Source organism: Ciconia boyciana, chromosome 22, assembly GCF_034638445.1.
Source record: "Ciconia boyciana chromosome 22, ASM3463844v1, whole genome shotgun sequence".
NCBI lineage: Eukaryota > Metazoa > Chordata > Aves > Ciconiiformes > Ciconiidae > Ciconia > Ciconia boyciana.
In genome coordinates, this window is record NC_132955.1 from 965,251 (window position 1) to 988,760 (window position 23,510).

The following is a 23,510-nucleotide window of genomic DNA, read 5'->3' on the forward strand; positions in this document are numbered from 1 at the left end:
TTTTGCCCGTCATCTCAGCTGTGCCGTGCCATGCCGTGCCGTGCCGTGTGCCCCTTTCCTCCTCGTGCTGCAAGGGCTCGTGCTGTGCTTTGGGTCCCCCGCTCCGCGCACAGCGATGAAATCCCGTTTTCTTGCAGGGGTGTTTGAAGCTCCGTCGCTCGCCTCCCTCCAGAGCTGTGATTTCCCAACTGAGTCGGCACCTGTAGCCAGATGGGGCAGAGGACTGTGCAGGGGCTGATGGCGGGGGGTGCAGGAGGTGTACCCTCTCCCCCATCCCCAAATCCGGAGAGCACGAGGCCCAGGGATCCCCACCGAGGGCTGGGACGTGCCCTGGTGCCGAGCGCTCATTGGTGACTCGGGTGCCGGGTGACGGAGGCTTCGCCCAGGGCGAAGCGGGGAGCGGGTGAGCCGGGACGCGGCAGCAGCACCCGGCTGGACCAGTCTGGCCAGGGACGGAGGTGACGCAGGCCGCCGCCAGCCGCCCGAGCCCTTCCCCAGCGCCTCTTGCTGCCGCTGCTGGGCTCCTGCCTCGGTTTCCCCACCTGGGCGGCGTGGGGCCCCTTCCCGGGGCTGGGTGATGCTCCAGGGCCGGACCCGCTCCATCGGCGCCGTGCCCGGGCACCGATCGATGCAAACACCGTAAATGATGCAGGAGGCAGGGGGGGCCCACGCGGCGCCCACGGCGCGGCTGCACGGGGGGCTCTGACCGCGGCCGGGCCGGGCCGGGGCAGGCGGGAGCGGGGAGGACAACGGGGGGCGGCAGGGCCGGGGGGCAGCCCCGAGCCCCCTGCCCACGGCCCCGCGGCTGCTCCCCTCCGGCCCCTCCCGGCCGGGTGCCGGCCGCAGAGCGATGCTGCAGCCCCCGCGGGACCGGCGTGTCTGCAGCCCACGGGCGACGCCCGAGGTGCGTGGGGAGAGGCGGGCGCTGCCCGCGGGGACACGCAGGGGTGAGGCCGTGGGGTGCCCGAGCTCCCTCGCAGGGGTCCCGGCACCCCACGCCTGCCCTGGGGGGGTCTTTGCACGCCGCGTGCACACCCCGCCGGGGGAGGGGCCCCGCACCCCCCGCACCCCCCGCACCCCCGGGGCTGCCCCGCCCTGCCCAGGTACGTCCCGGCCCCGCCCCCTGCCCAGGGGAGGGTCCCTGGCTCCGCCCCGGCCCCCGCCCCGCCCCGCCCCGTGACGTCACCCAGGTGGTCCCCCTCGCGGCCGCGCCCTTCCCCGCCCGCCGCCGCGCCCCGCTGCCCAATCGCCTGCCGGCGAAGGGCGGGGCGGCCGCGCCCCCGCCAATGGAGAGCGGATAAACACGTCCGGCGGGGGCGGTGCCCGGCCCGCCGCGGAGTTGACGGGCGGGCGGGCGGTCCAATAGCGACCCGGCGGCGCGGGGGCGGGGCGTGTGCCGGGGCGGGGCAGGGCGGGGCGGGGGCGGGGCGGCGCGCGGGGCGCTGCTCGCCTTTTGTTCGGGCAGGAGCGGGGCGGCCGGCAGTGTCCGCGCAGGGGGAGCCGCCGCGCAGGTGAGCGGGGCCGGGCCGGGCCGGGGCCGCCGCTGCAGCGCCCGGCGGGCCGGGACCGGAGCCGGGGGGGGCCGGGCCGGGCGGGCGTCCCGGGCTGGGCAGCGCCGCGCCGGGGCTGGGCAGCGCCGGGGCTGGGCGGGCTGCGCCGTGCGGGGCTGGGAGGAACCAGGCGCCCCGGCTGGGTCCCGCCGCCGCCCGGGGCAGGGCTCCCCCCAGGCGGCGGAGCCGTGTGCTGCCCGTGGGCCCGGCTCGTCCCGCGTGGGGCCGGGGCGAGCGCCGCGGCTGTCGGCGGCCGAGCCCAGCCTGCGCGGATCCGGTCGGGCGGGTCCCCGGGGCGAGCCCCCGCGGGCGGCCGGGCCGTCCCGGCCCTCGCTGCCCGCCCGGCGCTGCGGGAGCGAGTTTGCAAGTTGTGCCCCCGCGCCTCGGTGCGAGGCGGCGGCTTCGTCCCCGGCGCCGCCCGGCCGCGCTCCGAGTCGCGGGGCTGCGGGCGAGGCCCTGGCGCGCTGCTCGCCCAGGTGGCCCTGGGGCTCTTGCGCAAACCGTGGCTGCTCGGTGCCGCGGCCGGCGCGCCCTGAGTCGCACCTGATGGCGGCCCCGCGGCCCCTCGGCGCTGCCGTCCCCGCCCGCCGGGCCGGGGGCTGCCCTCGCCCGGCTCCGCAGGGCGCTTCCCCGGGCCGCCCCGGCCGGGGGGCCGAGGGGGTCGGGAAGGAGCCGGGGCGGCCCGGTGCCGCCCGGGGCGGAGGGGTGCCGGGCACCGCTCTGCTCGGCGGGGGGGGGGTTCCCAGCTGAGCCCCCCCGCGAGTGGCTGGCAGCAGCTATCCACGCAGGGAGAGGCGGGGGCAGCGAAACTCGGCTGTCTTTTTGTCTGGTGTTTGGAGAGGAGAGAGCACTCTAATTGCGTTAGCTGAGCGATTAGCTTAATTAATCAGGTTTACAGCGCAGATGAAAGGATAACGCTGAAATGTTGCTGGGAGTTGCCCGCAGAAGGAAACCGTAGGCTGTCGTACGAGCAACTTGGAGAGACGCTTGTGCCGCCAGAGGAATGTGCATGCTTGCCGAGAGGGCACGGCCGCCTGCCGGGGATGGTCCTGGGTGACCTGCGAAGGCAGCGGCCTGCGCCTGCTCTTGCCAGGCTGCGGGCTCTGGCTCTCCTGTGATGCTGTCGGGGTGCCTGGGCGAGCCCCAGGTGATGTTCCCTGTTGGCTTCCCCACGCCGGAAGGGTGGTGGGGACCGGGGATGCCCCATGACCCAGCTGGGTCTGGCCCCTGCGGTTGCTGCACCTCCTGTTCCAGCCCACATCGTGCTGGTTTTGGTGCTGGTGCCGCTTGCCAGCCCCGACACCCGTCGGTCTCGCGTCTGTCTGCCATCGGGCTGGCGGGGAGCCGGGGGCGAAGCGTCTCCCTGCCAGCTGCCGCGGGGACGGGGCTGGAGCGGTGCCGGGGCTGCCGGGGGCGTTCGCTCAGGGCTGTCATCCGCATCCAGGGCGGGTGCGGTGCCCGCGGGGTCCGCTCCTGGCCCTGCTCTCGGGAGGAGTGGGTGTCTGGCCCAGCCAGTAACGGGGCTGGGGAGATTTTAAGGTCCCTTTCTTGTCTTTGTTGGTGTTTTATCAGAGTCGGCTGGAAGGATGCAGGGTGCCCAATGAAACAGTCTTTGCACATCTGAAGCCTGTAACTGTTCATCGCTTTGGAGGATTTCCATAAAGTGTCATGAAAAAACCATTTTACTGCTAATTTGGCTTAAACAAGTTGGCCGTCAGGATGGGAATGCACAGAGCTCCTGGCATCAGTGGCTGAGGGGTGTTTTCCGCTCCAGGGCTGGCTCCTGTGCGGGTGCTGGGGGAGACGTGGGTCCCCAGTGCTCGGGGGGCTCACGGGGCGCTGGGGGAAGGTGGGGGTGGCTGCAGCAGGGCTCTCCCTTCCAGACAATGGCGTTTACGGTCTATTGTCTGGGCGATGTGGCGTGTCCTCACCGGCTCCAGGAAGCGCGTGCATCCCGGTGGGGCCGAGCCAGGCTGCTGGGGGGGTCTGCCGGGGCTGGGCATGCGAGCGATTTATGCACTGTCCCCGGAGCACCGACCACCTCAGCAGGGTGGGTGGCTGTGGCCTGGCTGCAGCTGGGGACCTTGGAGAATTTCCCCTCTGGTCCCAGTGCTGTATTTCAGTGTAATATTCGGTGCTGTCCTAATCCCATTAACTCTCCCCTTTGTTTCCCCCACCTGAAATCCTTAATCAGCTCTAGCAGCTGGGGCAGGCAACTGTGGTGCAGCTGTAGGGCTCTTTCGGCTGAGGCTGCTCCTGTGACGGTGGCTTCCCTTCAAGGCTGTGGTTTGGTGTGGGAGCACTTGATGGGATTTGGCTTTTTATCGCACTTCCAGATCTCCGGGGTTTAAGACGGTGCTCCTGCCGGGTGTGCTGCCGCTCGCAGATGGCAGAGCCTTGGGGAGCGGAGCTGCCCTTGGCCCCCGCTTTGCAAGCTGGGGAAGCGGCAGCTCTTTGCAGAGAACTTGCAAGACTTTAATTGCAGTATCTGTACCAAGGCTTGCGCTAGTCTTGAAGGTTTAAATTAGGCTGGCTTCTAATTAACAGAAGTTAAAAAGAAATTTAATTTCTATTGAAACAGTACAAGCCTACCTTGGACTTCAGCTTTTACCTTGATTTCAGCTGGTGCTTTCCCACCTAGACAGGGTGTGTGGGGCACCCAGCATCACCCAGAGCTGGGGCTTGGGTGGTGGCGGCTCTCAGTCCCGTGAGACTGTGGGGTGTCTCAGGTCGGTCTGTGCGGATGGAAGCAGCTGGGATGGCAGCTCAGGAGGACACCAGGGCTGCATTGGTGCCTTGAATCGTTGCAGCGTTCTCTGCTTTGGGAGGGTTGGGTTTACCCCCCTTCCCCGTGGACACTGTTTAGTGAAGCGGCGGAGGACAGCGGGGGTGTGAAGATGCAAGTACTCCCTCTCCAAAGAAGCCTTAAAACCTGACCTAAGCAGCTAAACACCACGTCTGTGCTTAAACTGGGTTGGCTTCGGAGCCACACAGGCTCCTGTGCGCAGGTGCCTCGGTGGGCAGAGCTCCTGGCCCCATCCGCTTCCCGCCTCTGGCGCGGGAATGCCGCACGGCTGGTTGACGGCTGCGGGGGGAGATGAAGATGTTTCTAATCAGGCAGAGGTTTGAAATACCCTTCTAAATATGCCAGCCCTGACGGGTTTTGCTGTGGCTGCTGACAGGCCCGGAGGCATTTCAACATGCCTCCGTCGCTCTGCTCCACAATCACTTTGCAAACAGGGCAGGAGCCTTGTGCTGTGCCTGCGGATGCTGGGGCTTGTCGGGCACCCCCACGACGTCTGCCCCTCGGTGTTTGAACTGAAGGAGTCCTCGGTCTCCTTCCAAGACCCCAAGTAGGAGCTGACCCTGGCGGCTGGGTGGCGGTGGGATGTTCGGTGTTTCCCAAATATCCCACGCCTGGGTGATCAAACCCGCAGGAGGCGGCGCGGGCGAGTGAGCAGCAGTGCCCTCCCGGAGGGGAGCCTGCTCCGGTGCTGGAGACGCGGACCCTGTGGTGTGGGATGCGCCGTGGTCCCGCGTGGCGTTTGGGGGTGGATGGCTGGGTAAAGTGCATGTGCTTTGCTGGTGGGGGAGAGACTTTTGGCTGCTGTAAGGAGCCCTGCCGTAATCGCTGTGACGCGCAGGCAGAGCCCTGGTGACAAATCATTAACTTGCTCCGACAGGCCGGGTGCTGACGGGTGTTGGTGATAATTTCTTGTGAAGCGTCTGAACTTTACAGATGTAATGCAATTGGATGGAGAAATTAAGCCGGGGCTCAGCAGCCCTGTGTCCCTCCCTGCTGCCTCGGCTCCTCTGGCAGCATCAGGGCCAGGTGGTAAAATCCCGTGTTTCTGGACACCATGACTGGAGCTGGGAACAGCCTGCAAGCCTCAAAGCCTAAATTTAAAGCCTGCAATTATTGTGTTCTTAAAGGACAACTTGTTCTTTGTGCTCTTTAAAACAAAATAATGATTACTTTTTCTTATCCAGATGGAGTTATTGTGATTAATTGCATCATGCCAGTTCTCCTTTCCCTGGACAAGTGGCGAGTTCCCATCTTTCCCAGCAGCGTTTCTAATGAGATCGGCAAACTTTTATTGAGGAAGGGGTGTGCCCACGTGGGTCCTCCCCGTCCCGCTGTCTCTGCGGGTCTCTGTGGATGGTGGTGTCTGTGCCAGCGAGCAGGGATGTGGGGAGGGGAGATGCTCTGCCAGAGACCCCACGATGGGTCTTCGGCATGTGGATGTCCTTGGGAACCCCTCCCTGGGCTGGGTCCTGCCGTGGGGCTTGCCCGTGCAGGCAGAGCCGGCCAGGCATGGCACTCGAGCTGTGCAAGGGGGAGCTGTCCCCAGATCAGGGCACAACAGAGCTGCTGGATCCGTGCCGGTGCCCAGCAGTGCTGGGCATGTGGGGCAGGGAGGTAACACTGGGCGAGCTGGGGCTGCGGCAGGGCGCGGCGTGGGCAGCGGCGCTCCCTGGGGAAGCCCGAGCCGTGGTGCAGCAGGCGGTGCTTTGGCACAGCTCTTGCACCAACCCCGGGTGCCTGGCGGTTCCCGGGGCCGTGGTGCCCCGTGCGAGGGCTCGGCTGCCCCTCGGTGTGCTGCGGGAGGGTGGGTGTCGTGCCCGGCATTGCATGTGCTGTCGCAATGGGAAAGCACTTGATGGCTAATACCTTGTCATTTTGGGATGTGAAGTGCCAAAATGTTACAGCCTGGACTTGGCGTGTGCTGGAGCTGTCAGTAGCTGTTAATTCGGGTGAAGGCGAGGCACTTCCAGAGGCTTGGGGAATGTGCTCTGCTTTGATGGAGAGCATCAGCTGAGCAGGGCAGGTCGTGGTGGAGGCACCGCGCTGCCAGGGCCAGAGCCTGGTCTTGCCGTGCTCGGGGGGGGATGCGGCACCCCTGGTGCTGCCTGAATAGTGGGAGCGGGGGCTTTGCGCGGGGCTTTCCGCAGCTCAAACTTAACCTCATCAGGAGCAGCTGGAAAATAAATAGGGTTTTAGAGCCTCCTCCAGTGAGGGAGCCTGGGTCTGAAGAGCAGCTCTTGCACCCCTCGCTGCCCTCCCCGAGTGACCTGAAGTTGTCAGAGCTGTTGGGGCGGCTGGGTGCTGCTCCGGCCGTGCGAATGCCGACGAACAAAGGCCATCGGCTCCTTTGTGTGTGGGGCTGGGGCGGCCGTTACAGCCTGCTTTCTAACGAGAGGCCGGTTGCCCATCTCCTCATTAAACTTCAAGCTGCTCTCGTTCCCCTTTGAATTCTTCCACTTATCTTCACTGTAAAGCCCCATTGAAAGGGCTCGTGGTAGCTGGGATCTGACTCTAACACTTCCCATTGATGCTGGTGAGGTCTTGAAAAGCTTCTTTCTCTGCCTCCTCCTGCTGCGTGTTCCTGCGAGGGATCCTCTTCAAAACCAGTGAAGATTTTGTACGGTGTTGGGTCTGTTGCAGCATCTGCGGGAGCTTCGTTAGCGCTGCCCCAGCTTCATTAGCCATCGGTGCGATGGTGGTGCTTCTTGGCAAGGGGTTGCAAGTGATGGGGGACCTCGGGGTGCAGCTCTCCCGGGTGCACCAAGCCCCGGGTGCCCTTGCCCCTGGGAGGGCTCCGCTGCTGCTGGCTGTCGAGGCTGCTCTCCCCCAGCCTCGCTGTCTGAGCAAGTGGTCACTGATCCCCTGGCTTCTCCAGGCGGGTGGGGAGGACCGGAGATGGCTTGTGTGTAGCATAAGTGCTTCTAAAATAGTCTCTTCTCGCATTGCGTTTGTTGAATTGCCTTAACTGCCTCTTTCCTGGTCTTAAAAGCCTAAGTGACTGTAATTACAATTGCTCACATGGTTCTTGCAGCCAAGCTCACCCCCTTGCACGGTGCGGCTCCTGAGCGGGGGCACCTCCAGCGCTGCCGCGCTCTGTTCCCGGTGGGGCTGGGAAGGATGCGTGCAAGGATGGGGCCTGCAGACGGCTCCGGCAGCCCCTCGGCCGGCATCCCATGCTGCTCGGGGCTGGGCAGCACAGCGTGCTCCGCACAGGGGTGAGGGCAGGCTGGAGTGATGTGCACGTGATGTGCTCGGGCTGCCTCTCGCACCCACTGACCCCCAGGTCCTGGTGCCTGCTTCTGTGCAGCCCTTGCCTGGGACTTGGGATGTGGGGATGCTCTGTGCCCCCCGCCTGCTCACTTAGGGGTGACCCCCCTGTTGAGGGTCATGGCTGCTCACCCCAGGGACCGCTGCCCCCCAAGATGTCCCCGGGCAATAACTATTCTTGCATGAAGCAGCATTCATGGCTTCCCTGCTGCTGTTCTGGGCAGCTCAGCTGTAAGTCTGGCGGCTGTGTCCTGCCTGCGTGAGGCCGAAGGCTTCTCCTGGCAGCCGGAGGGAAGGGCTGGTCAGGCCCAGGGCTATGTGTTTGCTGGAGACTTCCTCCGCAGACGGTGTCTCTGGGGGGGCGATGCCGCCTGGATGCCGATCAAATGGCTCTGGGGGCGGATGAGCCGCTGGCCGGTGCCTTACAGCCGTGGGAGCTTCCTCTGCCTTCCCCGGCATTCCTGGCTGCGGGAAGTGGTGGGAGAGGCATTAATCTTCTCCTGGCTCTCCCCTGCGTGGGGGGTGGCTGAAGCCCCTGCCAGCCCCGTGTCCCACCCGGGGCCATTGGAGGTGCTCCCCCAAACCTCCTGTCCCCTCTGTGGGGTCCCCCACGTCTGCCTCGCTGTTTCCTGGGGGGTTTGTCGCTGTTCCTGGGCATGAGCCCTTTTTCCCTGGGGGTCCCAGCTCTGTGCAGGCAGGGGGGCTCAGCCAGGGCTTGGTGGTACCGCTGTTGGTAATAGCAGCCCGGTGGGAGGGAGATAAGGGCCAGGCGCAGCAGCAATTGTCCTTCCGACGGGCCTGGTCGTGGAGGGGGCTGGAGCCCACCCAAGCATCCCCCATGCTCACAGCTGACCCCTCCGGGGCAGGTATTTTCACGTGTGCCCTAAATACCCCTGGCTTCTCCCTCCTGCATGAACCGCTGCCCTCCCCTTTGCCACTTCCTGGGGCGCTGGGGATGGCAGGGGTCCTGCCCCACTGCAGCCGTTCACCACCAAAAGCGTCGCTGGTGAGCATCTCCTGCTGAAGGTGAACCCGGGCGTAACCAGCATCCCCTGCCCGGGGGGCCGCCCGTCTCGCTCGCATCCTGCTGAGGAGGAGGGAGGACATCCGGGGACAGAGCCCGGCTGTGGAGGACGGGGGAGAAGCTCGTGTTGGGCGTCTGGCCCTCGCTGAGTGACGAGCAGAGGATGCTTGACGCAGGGTTCAGAAAATGTCACTGCTCACCGCTGGAGTGTCTGATATTTGCTCCACTTGGCTCTGTCACCTTGGGTGCTGCCGGCCTCGCTGCCTGCCTGCGGTGGCGAGCAAACCCGCGAGGGCTGCTGGCGGGGTGACGCTCCAGGGGGAGGACGGGGGCTGTGTTTAACGAGGCGCCCGTGGTCCCTTCTGGGGGGCTCCTGGGGATGGAGAGTCCCCCGAGCTGTGTAACGCCCAGCCCCGGTGGCCCCTCTCCCCCCGCTGCAGGGTGCCGTGCTCAGACGGGTCTGACGCGGTGCTCATTAGCTTGGACCCACTCTCCTGCTTGGAGCTTGTCTGGGGCTGATCATCTGAGCTTGTGTCTGGGCTCTGAGGAGCTTTTCTGGCTTTTGATGTCTCTGGGGTGCTGGCGGTGCAGACAGAGGGGGTGGGGAGGGGGTGGCTCATGCATAATGCAGGGCTCTGTAAGAAGCCGGTGTCTGAGCTGAACTCACAGAGGTTTGAAAAATTAAGTGCCTGTCAAACGCCTGTAAATTGTAGAGCACTGTTACCGGTCGACTGACGGTGCAGGTAGCACCAGCTCCAGCTCGCTGCTGCCTGGAGGTCCCTGCCCTGGCTGGGGTGGGTGCTCGGGGGTCCCTTACACCCCCCTCTGTGGTGCAGGGAGCTTTCCTGCCCTGGGCTCCGCTCTCCCCTTGCCCACCCTGTCCAGGGCAGCTTTCCAGTGTCATCCTGGGGGTGCCGGGTCCCTCTGGCCGTAGCCCCGCTGCCAGGGCTCCGCACGCCAGCTCCTGGCTGGGATGCGCGATGGCTCACACCAGCTCCTGCGCCGCCTCGCCCCGCCGGTGCCAGCGGAGCGCTCTCCTGCCCGCCATGCTTCCTCGGGCACGCTTTGGCATTGCTTTTCTCAGGCTTCCCGACACAACTTGGAGGCTCTGTCACCATGGCCAGGGTGACCCAGCTGGGAGGACTTGCTCTTCCAAACACCGATGCAACAGCTCATGAATACACACAGGGGGTGTGCGGCACTGGGGCGCTCCCCGCTTGCCACGGGGGCTCTCCTGGCCGAACCCTGCTCTGGCATGGGGTGGGGAGCGGAGCCGGGCTCGCCCCCAGCGCCGTGCGTCATGCACCGCCCTGCCGCACCGAACGGAAACCCCAGCTCCTGCCCGCGCCCAGGAATGATCCGCCCCTGCTGGCCTCCATTAGTGGGTCCCTCTCTTGCTGCCTTATAAACATGCATTATGCACAACCCATTAAAGCCAGAGCAGTACTTAGTCTGCAGATTGCTGCTTGACAGCTCAAAAAATATTGAATTGACAGGAGCAGCGCCCTTCAGCGGCTCCGGGAAGGGGGCGTGGACACGGTGGGATGCAGGATGCATCCCGCCGGGGGGACGAGAGTATGGCAGGGCTCCTGCCTCCCACCCAGCCGCTGCTCCCTGGGAATGAGTGTGCCCAGGCTGGGATGTTTCCCTGTGAGCGCCAGCCTGTGCCGCTCGCGAGGGCTCGGCCGCTCCTTGGGAACAGCCGGCAGCGCTGGGGCGAGCCGCACCAAGCCCATGCGTGCCATGCCCTGCCGGGCCGCCCCGCACAAGCTGCGTCCTCGGCCGCCACCCGACGCCCTGACTCAGCCGCCGGCACGGCGGGGGGCTCGTCCCCTGTTCCCCTTGCTCCCCCGAGGAGGGTGCTGGGGCCCAAGGCTGATGCACCAGCCTGGCTGGTCCCTGCGAGCCCTGAGCTGTGCCGGCTGCTGGAGGGGAGCCAGGGGTGCGCGGCTGCCCTGGTCCAGCTTGGTGCATGAATCAGTGTCGGTGGAGGTGGTAATTATGCCTCTGTTTGGAAGTGCGGTTGCTGCTGCGCCCAGCTATGCCGGGCGGCAGCTGCTCCCTTCGCCTCTTATCGCCTCTGAAACTCTGACTCATCCCCACCCCTGCGCAGCCTCCTGTGCGGCCAGAGGAAGGGGCAGGAATCCCGGCGGGTGCCTGGGTGGTGGGCTGGCCGGGTGCTGTGTCCGTCTGTCCCTGCCTGCCTCCATCCCTCCGCTCCTGGCTGTGCCGGGGGGGCTGGATGTGGGGCTGGTGACTCACACCCCTGCAGCGTCTGCCTGCCCCCGTGAGCTCGGGGGTTAATCCAGGAGCCAGCCTCCCTCCCCCTGCATCCCCAAATTAAAGACAAGGGAAACCCAGCCCTGCTCGAAACCTTGGCTGGTTTGGCCTGAGTTTTGGGATGTGCTGGGCTGCCCTGTCCTGGCACCGCGCAGCTGCGGCGTGGTGCTCGGCACGGCACGGGGAGCACCCGGCCCCGGGCCACGCCATGGGCGCTTGTGGTGCTGAGCACCCACGGGAGAGCTGAGCCAGTGGCTTTGCTTGGTTATTTTTAGGTGCTTTAGGAGTGTCCCAGAGGGCTTCTAAAAAGGTTCGTTTTATTCTTGGAGCTCTAGCCTTGTGGCTGTCCCCAGCTCTCTGCCAGGTCCTGTCTCCGGAAACTGGTCTTTAAAAAGCCTGTGGGCAGCCGGGAGAGCCTGGAGCAGGGGGGGCCTGGCTGCGGGGTCCCTCCATACCGGGCAGAGCCCGCTCACACCTTCGCCGCCGAGGCGGTGAGACGCGGCGTTGCGTGGCAGGCGCTGGCTGACGGCTCAGCCAGCCGCGCGCGGTCTGCGCCGGTTGCAGCCGCGGTTCATGTCTGAACACGAGCAGCAAAGTGCTGAGCTGTGGGTTCGTCATCCCGGTGCTGCCTTTCATCTCGCGTGGGGGAGGAGGGCAGATAGCGATCTGCTCGATCTGCTCCTGGCCCGCGCAGGGGTCGGCTGCCGCGCGGGGGTCTGCTACGTGGTTCGGTGCAGGAGAGGGACAGGAGGGTCCTGCGGTGACCTGGGCTCTGGAGACTTAACTTCTCCCCTCCCTGCCCCACAGAGCAGCCATGGAGGTGATGAACATGATGGAGCAGCCGATCAAGGTGACGGAGTGGCAGCAAACCTACACCTATGACTCGGGCATCCACTCCGGCGTCAACACCCAGGTGCCCTCTGTCAGCAGCAAGTGCCTCGGGGACGATGACGAGGTCTACGGGAAGCAGTACACCATCAAGAAGACGACCACCACGAGCTACTGCCAGGGAGGGAGCCAGGGCCAGAGCCAAGCGCAAGGTAGGGGCTGCAGGGCCAGGCACGTCCGCGAGCCCAGCTGCTCCGCTCCTGCCTTCCCCCCGCCTCTCCCACGAGCCGTGCTCCTTCTGGGCGCTCCTCCATGCCGCCTTCCACACCCTGGGAGTTGTTACTGCCTAAAATACGCTCCCTCCTGTCCTCCTTCCCTGCTCCGAGAGGCTCTTGCGTAGGGGTGGCGCGCAGCCAGCCCGCACTGGTGCTGAGCTGTGCACGCACATCCGAGCGCGCCGGTGGGTTGGCTCGAGATAGGAACAGCTGATCCCGGCCCACGGATCGGCCGTCTGCTCTGCTGCCTGTCTGCCTGCTCGGGAAACCTGTCTCAGCGCGGCTGGCAGAGCTGCCGGCATGTGCCGTAAAGCCCCACCGGCCAGCCCATCTTCTCCCGCTGCTGCGAGGGTGAAGCAGGCAGAGATGCAGCCGCCAAAGCCAAAGGAGACGCTTCCCCCGGCTTTATCCCTTAAAAGAGGGCTGGTTTGCTCCGCTCACCTCTGCGGTTCCTCTGTCAGCAGTCGGCCCTGGAAGGTTTAATCTCCAGCTCCCCTGGGGAGGCAGAGCCCCGTGGAGAGGGACGAGCCCTCCCGAGCCCCGCGTGGTCCCTGTGCCACAGAGGTGGGCGCTGCGGGCGGCTGCTGCAGCATCTCTGCCCCTCGGGTCGCGCTTGTCCCGGCATCCTCGATGGGGAAGGCCTCCGTGTCCTCCTAATACCCAGTGCCAGCTGGTCCCAAGTTGCAAATATCCTTAATTTTTTAATTAATGGGCCTTGTGTGACAACTGCCTAATCATGCTGCCTAATTGAGTGTTGTCTTATCTCTGTGCTGCCGTATCTGTTTACACTTTGAAGCACCGGCTCCTTGCAGAGCGCGCGGGGACTGCTGACGTTGCCGGTGTCGTTGCGCTAAGCTCTGGCTCAGCTAATTGAAATTGGAAAGCAGGGCTGGGAGTGCTCCTCGGAGAGAGCCCGGGTCTAACGCTGCCTCCCCATCTCCCCCTGCAGCGGACATGGAGGCTCAGCTGGCCATGACCCGGGCCCAGCGTGTCCGGGCTGCCATGTACCCCGAGACGGTGGAGGACCGCTCCCTGCTCATCACCACCCAGCTGGAGGGGCAGCAGACCAACGTGCAGCGCCTGGCAGAGCCCTCGCAGATGCTGAAATCGGCCATTGTGCACCTCATCAACTACCAGGACGATGCCGAGCTGGCCACCCGTGCCATCCCGGAGCTCACCAAGCTGCTCAACGATGAGGACCCGGTAAGGAAGCCTGGTTTGCCCGCGCGCGTGTCTGGGCTTTCGGCTGCCGGGCTCACGGGGCACGCTTCCGCAGCTGCGGTACCACAGCCGGGCTCCCGTCCTCACGGGGCTCCGCGGCTGCCACCCGGCTCCTTCCTCTTGGCAAAGCTTTGCGGTCGCCTCTGTGCTGCAACGGGACTGAGCCCGCCTCTGCCCACCCGCAGCTCCGCAGCCTGTCCTTGCTGCTCTGGCACGGCTCTCCTGCCCTGCCTTGCACAGACGCCGAGTGCTTCTTGCTGGCTCTCGGTGCTCCAGCCCCCCCGCCCGTCCCTGCGGCACGCCTGTGCTCCGTGGACCCCACCGTAGGCTGCCCGCCGCTGCGGAATGCGGTGTAGCTCCTGGAGCAGCATGGATGAGGATTGTTAAAAATAGCAATCCTCTCCTGTGCTGGCTGTGCCGGCTCTGCCGCTCCGGCACCGCTCTGCCCGGCATGATGTGCGGCAGCCCCAGGCCGGCAAGAGTGGGATCCCTCCTGTCCCTGCTGCGATGGGTGGCAGCAGGACCCCCTCCCACCTGCCGGCTTCTCTCCCCGCTCAGGTGGTTGTCAGCAAAGCAGCCATGATCGTCAACCAACTCTCCAAGAAAGAGGCGTCGCGCCGTGCCCTGATGCAGTCGCCCCAGATCGTGGCGGCCGTGGTCCGCACCATGCAGAGCACCAGCGACCTGGACACGGCCCGCTGCACCACCAGCATCCTGCACAACCTCTCGCACCACCGTGAGGGCCTGCTCTCCATCTTTAAGTCCGGCGGCATCCCGGCCCTCGTCAGGATGCTGAGGTATGGGGTGCCGGTGGGGGGTCCTGAGAGGTCGGCAGAGCCGAGCGGTCCCTCCCAGGCTGGCAGCCGGGCGAGTGCCTGGGCTGGGGGCAGAGGAGGGGAGGGCTTGTGCTGCCCCTAGACGCGGGTCCTCCTTCTGCTCACGCCAAAACAAGGGCGTGGGAGACCTTGAGCCTTTTAGCCTGCGAAAGCCCCAGGGGTTTGCTGCATTTGGAGCCCGTGCGGGGGCAGGAGGAGGGGAGCAGCCCCCCACGCTGCCTTGTCCATGGAGACAGGGCTCGGTCTCTGCTCTGCCCCGAGGAGGAGGAGGAGGAGGAGGTGTCCCTTCCTGGAGGGCGGCCCCGGGGCCATGCGGCACGGCAGCCTCGCACCGGGTCCTGCTGCAGGGCGCTGGGTGGGAGCTGGGGCTCGGGGCAGCCCTGGGGGCTCCGCTGGCGGCCTGGTGAGCCCGGAGGCAGCTGCCCGCGTTGACGTGGCTCTGTGCCGCCTGCCTGCAGCTCGCCGGTCGAGTCGGTCCTCTTCTACGCCATCACCACCCTGCACAACCTGCTGCTCTACCAGGAAGGGGCCAAGATGGCTGTGCGCCTGGCAGACGGCCTGCAGAAGATGGTTCCCCTGCTGAACAAGAACAACCCCAAGTTCCTGGCTATCACCACCGACTGCCTTCAGCTCCTCGCCTACGGGAACCAGGAGAGCAAGGTGGGCCCGGAGAGCCTGGCCTGCCCCGGGGTCCTACCGGGGGAGGCGGGGACGGGGGCAGTTGCCCAACCTTGCTCCTTGCAGACGGAAGCCCGGGAGCGCAGGGGTGGGGGCTCCCGCCCTCTCGGCCCGTGTGCCCCCGGCCGCAGCTGGCAGCGGAGCAGTTGTGCTGTCTGCACGCTGCTGCGTCCGACCTTGCGCAGGTGGAGCGTCCCCGAAAGCCCAGACTGTCCCAGTCTGGCCGGCAGATCGGCTCAGCTGGGTTTCTCCCTCTGCTGCTCCGGGCACTGCCTCTATCTTTGTTCTTTGGCTGCTCCTCTCCTCCTATGCACGAGTCGTCCCAGCCTCTCGCGGAGGTTCGGTCCCTCGACCTGCTCTGACGCTGGCTGGGTGGGGGGCTGCTGCCCGTCCCGCGTGGGGCGAGGGACCCCGGCGCGCAGGGCTGGGGTGGCCGGGGGGGCAGTGGCAGTGTACGGCCCCGGCGGGGGTGACCCGAAGCTCTCCTGCACGCCGAGGGGTCGGACCTCCTGCCCGAGTTGTGTCCTGGCACGAGCTGGGGAAACCAGAGCGATGGTCCCAGCAGCGCGGAGCTGCCGCACGCCCTGACCCTGCCCCTTCTGTCTTGCAGCTGATTATTTTGGCCAACGGAGGACCCCAGGCCCTGGTGCAGATCATGCGCAGCTACAACTACGAGAAGCTGCTCTGGACCACGAGCCGGGTGCTCAAGGTGCTGTCGGTGTGTCCCAGCAACAAGCCCGCTATCGTTGAGGCTGGTAAGAGGGGCTGGGGGGCTGCGGCAGAGCTGGTGTCGAAGAGGAGGAGGATGGTGGCGTCAGGATGATGCGGCTGAGGGTGCCGTCTCACAGCTGATGTGCGAGACAGGCAGATGCCTTGCGCAGCCAGGTGAAACCACCTGCGTGTGGCCTGGTTTCTTGCTCTGAATGGCTGCTGAGGTGCTTTCCTGGCCCTGTGCCTGGGCAGGATCTGGCCCAGCTGGCCGGCTGGGAGCCCTCTTCCCCCACCGCATTTAGCCTCTGCTAAGCCATGAGGTGGCATTGTGCATTGGAGGCATCAGTCGGGTGGTGCCCAGCCCGCGCTCGCCACGCAGACCCACCGCCTCTCCCTTCTCCTCTCTGCTGGGGCAGCTTTGGGTGTTTACAGCTTTGGGTGTTACAGACACAAGGGTGTCTCCTTCCCCGGCAGGCGGCATGCAGGCGTTGGGCAAGCACCTGACCAGCTCCAGCCCCAGGCTGGTCCAGAACTGTCTCTGGACCCTGCGAAACCTCTCTGACGTGGCTACCAAACAGGTGAGCGTGCAGGACCCCGAGTCGCGCTTCAACGCGGCGTTTTGGAGGCTTCTCGGTACCAGCTGCCAGGCTGCCCCTTGCCCTCTGCTTGTGCCAGACTGAACCCAAAGCAACGTCCTTGTGCCGTTCCCGGTCCCTGCGGGCTGTGGCAGCGAGCGTGCCTGGCGGAGCGAGGCAGCGTGCGTGCCAGAGCCCCACTGCAGCAGGGGTTTGCCCGGCGTTGTGGGAGGCTGCTTACCGCCCGCAGCCCTTCCCACGCCAGCCGGCTGCCAGCGCTCGTGCCGTGTCCCCGGTGGGGGGGCCGAGGCCACCGGCAGTCGCTCACGTGCTCAGCGGGGCATCGCCGGGGCTGCTGCTTGCTCTGACTCGGGGAGCCCCTGGCAGCCTGCCCCGGCGCTGGCTGCCGGCTCGGCTCCTTCCCCGGCGAGGGAGCTGCCGTCAGAGCCGCTGTCGAGGTGGTTGTGCCCATGGGGCTGAGTGGCAGCCGGTGCAAGGGTGACCTGGGGCTCTGCTCTGGGGTTGCTCTCCCCAGCCCTTTGCTGCCTCCTGATGCGTTCCCCATCTGCTGGGGCCGCCTCTCTGTGCAGATTAGTGCCTGATGCAGTGTGGAAACTATTTGGGCTGGCGCGTAACCATCCCTGGCTCTGCGGATTGAGGGGGGGACGTGGCCACGGTGCCTTTAACTCCTTCCTGCCCTGCTGCTGGCTGCCTGCTGGCATGGCTGGGACCGTGGTTGCCCCAGGACCGCTCAATGGCGGATGCATTGTTTGCACTTCCCAGCAAGAGAAAAGCTGCTGGAGACGTTAAACTCTAAGCAAAGCTGCACGTGTCGGGAGCGCCTGTTGCTCATGCCGTGCTGGCATCGCGGAGAAGCAGCTCTGGCTGCAGGGGGATGGGGAAAGGCGCGGCGTGGGAGACGCAAACGCTGCCTCTCGCCATTGCTGCCTGCTCTGGCCCGTGCAGAGCCGGGGGGCACGCGGGACAGGGACGGGGGCTGCTGGGGAGCCGGGGTCTGTAGGAAGGGGTGTGCGAGCTCCAGCGAGGACAGCCACACAAGCCTGGGTCTTGAGGGAGGAGGGGGCCAGGTCTGGAGGAAGAGCACGGCTGGGGGCCGGATCCTCTCTGCGATGGCAGGAGCCGTCCTTGCGGGAGGGGGCCCTTCCTCTCCAAGGCCGGGTGTCCGGCCCGGCCCAGGGGAGCAGCTCTGGCTCCCCACAGCCGGGCGAGAGACACCGGGGATGGGCGTGGGGCTGCAACCCAGCCGCTGGCTGAGCCCAGATCCAGCTGCAGGGGGGCTGGTCCGACCTCCCGTCCCCGCTCCCGCAGGAGGGCCTGGACGGCGTCCTCAAGATCCTGGTGAACCAGCTGAGCTCCGACGACGTGAACGTGCTGACCTGTGCCACCGGCACCCTCTCCAACCTGACCTGCAACAACAGCAAGAACAAGACCCTGGTGACGCAGTCGAATGGGGTGGAGGCCCTGATCCACACCATCCTGCGGGCGGGCGACAAGGAGGACATCACTGAGCCGGCCGTCTGCGCTCTCCGGCACCTCACCAGCCGGCACCCCGAGGCCGAGATGGCACAGAACTCGGTGCGGCTCAACTACGGCATCCCTGCTATCGTCAAGCTCCTCAACCAGCCCAACCAGTGGCCGCTGGTCAAGGTAAGGGGCTGGGGGGATGTTGGGGGCTAGAGGAGGCCGGTGGCTGGGCTCAAGCGAGCCCCCGGCCGCTGGCCCGCGGTGGGACACGCTGCTGAGGGGGTCTGCAGCTGGTGCCATGCACGGAGCGATGGCGGGCTGCTGCCGCTGCCGCTCTGGTCCCGTTGGGCGGCATCCTTGATGGCAGCTGATGGAGGAAATGGCTCGTGCCGGCTGCTCAGCTGGAATCAATGCTCACCCCGGCCTCCCCCGCGGGGAAGGGGCCGAATCCGGTGTGGGAGGAAGTTGAAGTCAGCCCTTGCTGCAGAGGGGGATGGGGTGGGACAGGCAGGGGGAGGGGGGCCCGGCTGGCGAGTCCCGTGGGGGACACATGCTGCTCTGATCCATGGTCGAGATTAATCTCTCCTTCCCCTCTTCTGTCCTGCAGGCTACCATAGGCCTGATCCGCAACCTGGCCCTGTGCCCGGCCAACCATGCCCCGCTCCAGGAGGCCGCCGTCATCCCCCGCCTGGTCCAGCTGCTGGTCAAGGCTCACCAGGACGCCCAGCGGCACGTAGCAGCTGGCACGCAGCAGCCCTACACGGTGAGTCCCGGCGGCAGGGTCTGCCAGGGGTGCCCCTCTGCCCTGCTCCTGGCACAGCCTGGCACCCCAAAAGCCTACCTGTCCCTGGGGCGTAGCCTGTGCCCGTGCTCAGGGTGGTCGTGCCCTGGTGTGGGGTGCCCCGGCTGAGCGTTTGTCCCCTGGCAGGATGGAGTGAAGATGGAGGAGATCGTGGAGGGGTGCACGGGGGCACTGCACATCCTGGCCCGGGACCCCATGAACCGCATGGAGATCTTCCGCCTCAACACCATCCCTCTCTTCGTGCAGGTCAGGGGCTGGGGGGGGACGACATGGGGGCTGTGCTCTGCCACCTCCCGGCTGGCGGGCACAGCCCCACGATGCCGGGGCCGGGGAGCCGCAGCGCTTGGCTCGCAGCACCCATGCGTGTCAGACTACATCAGGAGCACGACAGCTCCTCGCTGGCTGCTTCACGTTGCCGCTAATCTCTCCTGACAGCTCCTCTACTCGCCGGTGGAGAACATCCAGCGCGTCGCAGCTGGCGTGCTGTGCGAGCTGGCCCAGGACAAGGAGGCGGCAGATGCCATTGATGCGGAGGGGGCCTCGGCTCCGCTGATGGAGCTGCTGCACTCCAGGAACGAGGGGACAGGTGAGTGTCACCGTGCCGGGGGCTGTCCCCCACCTGGCGTTGCCCCCGCCGCAGCTGGTCTGGATCTTCTGGTGCTTCGGTGCTGCGCGGCACCAGGAGCTGAGGCTGCCGTCCTTCTCCTGCAGCCACCTACGCGGCCGCCGTGCTCTTCCGAATCTCGGAGGACAAGAACCCCGACTACAGGAAGCGCGTCTCCGTGGAGCTCACCAACTCCCTCTTCAAGCACGACCCGGCAGCCTGGGAGGCGGTGAGCATCCTGCTGGGCGCAGAGACGAGCCCTTTTCTCTGGGGAGGCCAGGCCCTCTGGGGACAGCCCCGTCCTGCCTCCAAAAGCTGCCGCCGCCGCCTCCAGACAGAGCTTGGACAGGAGCGACCGGCAAACTGGGGGAGGCAGGGGGTGGGCGGGCTGTGGCCTCGGCTCTCCCGCAGCCCTGGGTCGCGGTACCTGCTACCTGGGACGGGGCTCGGCACCACGTAGCCCCCGAGCATCGTGCGCTGTGAGCGCGAATCCCCTCTTCAATTGTGTCACCTTCTTTCGTAGGCTCAGAGCATGATCCCCATCAACGAGCCCTACTCGGATGGTGAGTACGGCGCCGGCTCTTCCTGCGGGGTCCCCTCGTGGGCTGTGCTCTGGTGGGGCAGTTGCCTCATTTCACCAAACCGGGCTGGTTTTAAAACCTTTCTTGGGTGGCTGCTAGCAAAGTGCCAGCCCGGCCTGCCTGGGGACGCTCAGCGGGATGCTCGGCTCCCCGGGGAGCGTGCGCAGCCGCTTCCCTGTGAGCCTGGGCTGGCCCAGAGGCTTGGGGCGGGTGGGTGGCCCTTGTATCATTTGCAGCGCCATGTGCCACACGCTGCCCCGGGCGGGGGGACCAGGAGGGTGGCTGAGGTCCAGAGCAGTCTCTCGCCAGCGGGAGCTGAGGTTGCCGTGTCCCTTCCCTGCAGAGCTGGACCCCGGCTACCGCCCCATGTACTCGGGTGACATCCCCTTGGACCCCATCGACATGCACATGGACATGGACGGGGACTACCCCATGGACGCCTACAGCGACGGTGTCCGAGCGCCCTTCGCTGACCACATGCTCGCCTAACCCGCCCCGCAGCCCCGCACCAGGTAGTTGCTGGCGTGTACCCAGGGGGCGGGCGACTGGGGGAGGCCGGGCTGGCGGCTGGCACCCGGTGCTGCCGTGGGGTCCCCGGTGCTGCCGTGGGGTCCCCGGTGCTGCCGTGGGTCGGTATCCCCATCACTGCGTAGGCTCGGGGGGGCCCTGGGCTCTGGTCTCCTCCAAAACCCCGCTCGGTCGAGTAACGGGAGCTCGCTCCTGCTGCGTGCAGGTGTTTTCTCCGTACAGAAGAGGGTGGCCCCAGAGCTGAGTATTCGCAAGAAGGACTTGGGAGACAGAAGTGCCTGAGAAGACAAACTTTTCCATTCCCACGAGAGGTTTTATTTTTCGATTTTTTTCTTCGCTGTGGGTCTGTGGAGAAGGTCCTTCCTCCTGGGACTGCTTCAAGCACCTACTGCCGCATCCAGCATCCAAGATACTGTTTCTGAAGCTTTAAAACACACAAACCCTGCACCGTTAGCGACCTTTCATTGGCAAAATAGTCTTTTCTATGAATATATATTTCTTTTTTATTTTTAATATGGTGCCAACGGCTTTTGCCGTCTTTAAGTTTGTGCTTTCTAACTTCCCCACTGTTTGTTCTGCGTGTTAGCGTTCTAGGAAAAGAATCTAACACGGGAAAACCCTCTGCTTTCTGCGAACTCTAACTTAATCAGGCCAATCCAGAGTTTGCTGAAACCAAAGGGTGCCGTGTCCCAGGACCTTCGTTTTAGCCATCGGGATGTCTGTGGTTTAATTCTTTCCCATCAGCCGTTGGGGAGCTGACTTTGTGTACCTGCCTATCCTACCAGTACCCATAGAGGAGTGACTCCAGCATTAGGAACCGTGTCCTTGTACTGATCTCTGTTGCACATTTTAACCCATTTCCCTTCTTTTTGGTGAGTGGTGTGTTTCCGTCCCCTCCTCCCTTATCTAACACATTTTTTAAAGAGGCTCTAGATCTGATGGTGGTTTAACGCTTCCACTGGAAAGGGATGGACAGTTACTGGAGTGTGGTTCAGGAATGGAAGATTTTATTATTTCTGTAAGTTGTTTTTGTATAGACCAAAGCAAAGAATAAAATAACCCCCCCAGCCCCGTGTTGCCCTGAGCCTGTTCTTCTGTCAGCTGGGGAAGGTCAGCGAGTCCCCTTGGGGCAGCCGGGGTGAAGGTGGCCATCGTCCTCCTCGGGCCACGTGTTGGTGGTTCCCTCCCGTGGGGCTGGATGGCCTGGGATGAGCTCGTTCCCATGCTCTGCACCCGCTATGCCTGGGACAAGCAGGCTGGGCCCCTCCTGTGCCTTGGGGACGATGCTCGGCGAGGCACAGGCCACCCCCTCGCAGCCCCGCGGCACCGGCAGCAGCTCCCACCGGCAACCCTGCACCCGGACTCGTTGCCAGCCCTTCCCTCGCCTGTCGCTGTACTGGGTTGTTAGCATGCCGGCTCCATCCAGGTGTCTGTCTGCTCTGTCAGGGGGTGAAAACTCCCCGTAATTAAGACGTTTGTTCATTAGGCAGCATCACCGGCGTCTCCTCTCTGCTGCTGCGCAGAGCTCACTTTATTGAGCTCTGGGGGATAAACGCGCCGGTCAGGAGCGAGCCCCGCTGGTTGATGGAGTGAAGCCTGCATGGAGCCGTGAGAGGTCAGGTTAAAAAAAGTGATTTACTCAGTCAAACCTGGTTGCCTCCTCCCGCAGCCCGGCTTCGTAGCAGGAACAGATGGCAGGAGGAAATATTCTCAGCCGAAATGCTAACTCTGACAGCTGCTCCCGGGGAGGGCGATGGGGAAAAGCGGCGCCGGGCGCCAGGCAGGGATCGTGCTGGGAGGTGGAAACTGTCTGTTCGCAAAGTTACCCACCAACTTCAGGGCTGCCCATTTGCCTGGCGGCCTCTTTGGTATGGGGACGGGGCCAGGGACAGCCACCGCTGGCAGCCGGCTGCCCCGGGCTTTCCCACGGCACCTTTTTGGGCCAGAAGGCGCAAGCTGAGCCTGGAGGCAGGAGATTGCCTGCAGCAGCTCCCTGCAAGGCTGCGGGCAGGGGCAGGGCTGTGGGTTTTGCCTGCTGGGGTGTATGTGCTGGGGGATGGAAGGGTGAAACAGGGGTGACCCCGGGATGCCCACGTCCCTGGTGGGTTTATACCTCTGCCCCATGCACCCATCCGGCGGGGAGGGGCTGGGGGCACGGGGGCTCCTTGGGCAGAGGTGGGGGACCTGGAGAGGGGAGTGGGGTCACACAGCGGTGTCTGCACTGCGCTGCTGGCTTGGGGTGCTGCGATTGCTGCATCGGTTCGGTGAGATACCCACCACTGCGACACAGGGAGGCAGCCGGAGAGCCAGGACATCGTCCCCCACCCCCAGCTCTGCGCTCTGCCTGCTGTGGCACAGCTCCTTCTGTGCAGCCGCTGGCAGGACGCTAATCAGCCCGACACGGCTGCCACCAGCGCGGGGAGATGGGGGGACGTGATCAAAGGGAGCTGGGAACAAAGTCGCGGCCGTTCCCACTCGCTGTCAGCATCAACCCCTCTGTCCTTGCGCGTTCGCTCGGTTCTGCTGCGGCGCCTGGCCGTGCTGCAGAGGGGGGCGGGGGAACGGCGAGGTGGGTGCCCACCGTGCACCGGGCCCAGGCTGCTGCAGAGCATGGTAGGGCGTGAAGGTTTGCACGTCCATCGTGGCGTGCCGTGGTCGGTCCCCGACGGTCCCGGTAGCAGGCTGGGCTAGGGCAGGAGCGACCCAGGGACAAAGGCAGCAGGAGCGGGGTTGGCTCCAGTGCTGTCCCGCTGGCTCGGGGGAACATCCTGCGCTGAGCTCAGCCCCGTGGCCGTGGCCAAGCTCCGGTGCAGCAGGGATGCGGCCGCGCTTCCTGCCACGGCCCGTGCCAGGACCAGGGATGAGCAAAACAACAGCTGCTTTCCGGGCAGCCCCGGCAGGGCCAAGCACGCTTCCGGAGGGCAGCGGGGCCGGCATGGTTTGTGGGATGAGGCTGGGGGGCCAGGCAGCCCCCTGCCTGCTGCGGCCGCTGCCAGAACAAGAGATGGATCAGTGACAGGCGATGGGAATAAGAATAAGCCCCCTATGCAGGGGGGGACCAGGCAATCCAGCCAGGCCAGCCCTTGCTGCTTGGGCTGTGTGCAGCGTGGGACAGCATTCGTGCACCCAGATCTGCATCTCCATGGGTGCAGGCTCTGCCGCCCTGCCGGGTGGGTGCCCAGGGTGACTCAGAGGAGTGTACGGAGTGCTCCTGCTCCCAGCCCGTGCCAAGTCTCACCGCCGTCCCCAGGGACCCCAGTAGAGTTGCCAGCGCTTTGCTGCACCCCCCAAGCATCCGTGCCTGGGTGGATGTGAGACGTGGGGCTCCAGCCCTGTGTGCCCTGGGCTGGGGGTTTGGCTGTGCCGAGCCTGGAGCCCCTCTCGGGCCTGCCAGCCAGCCCCGCTGCGGGTATCAGGGACACATCTGGCTGTCCCCAAGGTGCCAGGGATGCCCCAGAA

General features: G+C 65.4%; 1 protein-coding gene across 1 annotated transcript; it reads left to right on the forward strand.

Moving 5' to 3' along the window:
• Window positions 1-1,427: 1,427 nt before the first annotated feature.
• Window positions 1,428-21,121, forward strand: JUP (junction plakoglobin). The gene is made up of 15 exons (XM_072886029.1): window positions 1,428-1,511; window positions 11,735-11,967; window positions 12,980-13,233; window positions 13,810-14,048; window positions 14,546-14,747; window positions 15,376-15,520; window positions 15,951-16,054; window positions 17,381-17,719; window positions 18,144-18,299; window positions 18,465-18,584; window positions 18,774-18,924; window positions 19,050-19,171; window positions 19,466-19,505; window positions 19,867-20,035; window positions 20,257-21,121. Exons 2-14 carry the CDS (start codon window positions 11,742-11,744, stop codon window positions 20,010-20,012), a joined length of 2,244 nt encoding a protein of 747 aa, XP_072742130.1. The 5' UTR covers window positions 1,428-1,511; window positions 11,735-11,741; the 3' UTR covers window positions 20,013-20,035; window positions 20,257-21,121.
• Window positions 21,122-23,510: the final 2,389 nt, after the last annotated feature.

Coding starts and splice junctions, on each gene's coding strand:
- JUP (XM_072886029.1), top strand. CDS start 11,742: ATGGAGGTGATGAACATGATGGAGCAGCCGATCAAGGTGACGGAGTGG. Junction 14,049..14,545: donor GCCCTCGTCAGGATGCTGAG/GTATGGGGTGCC, acceptor GCCTGCCTGCAG/CTCGCCGGTCGAGTCGGTCC. Junction 18,925..19,049: donor CTCCAGGAACGAGGGGACAG/GTGAGTGTCACC, acceptor CTTCTCCTGCAG/CCACCTACGCGGCCGCCGTG.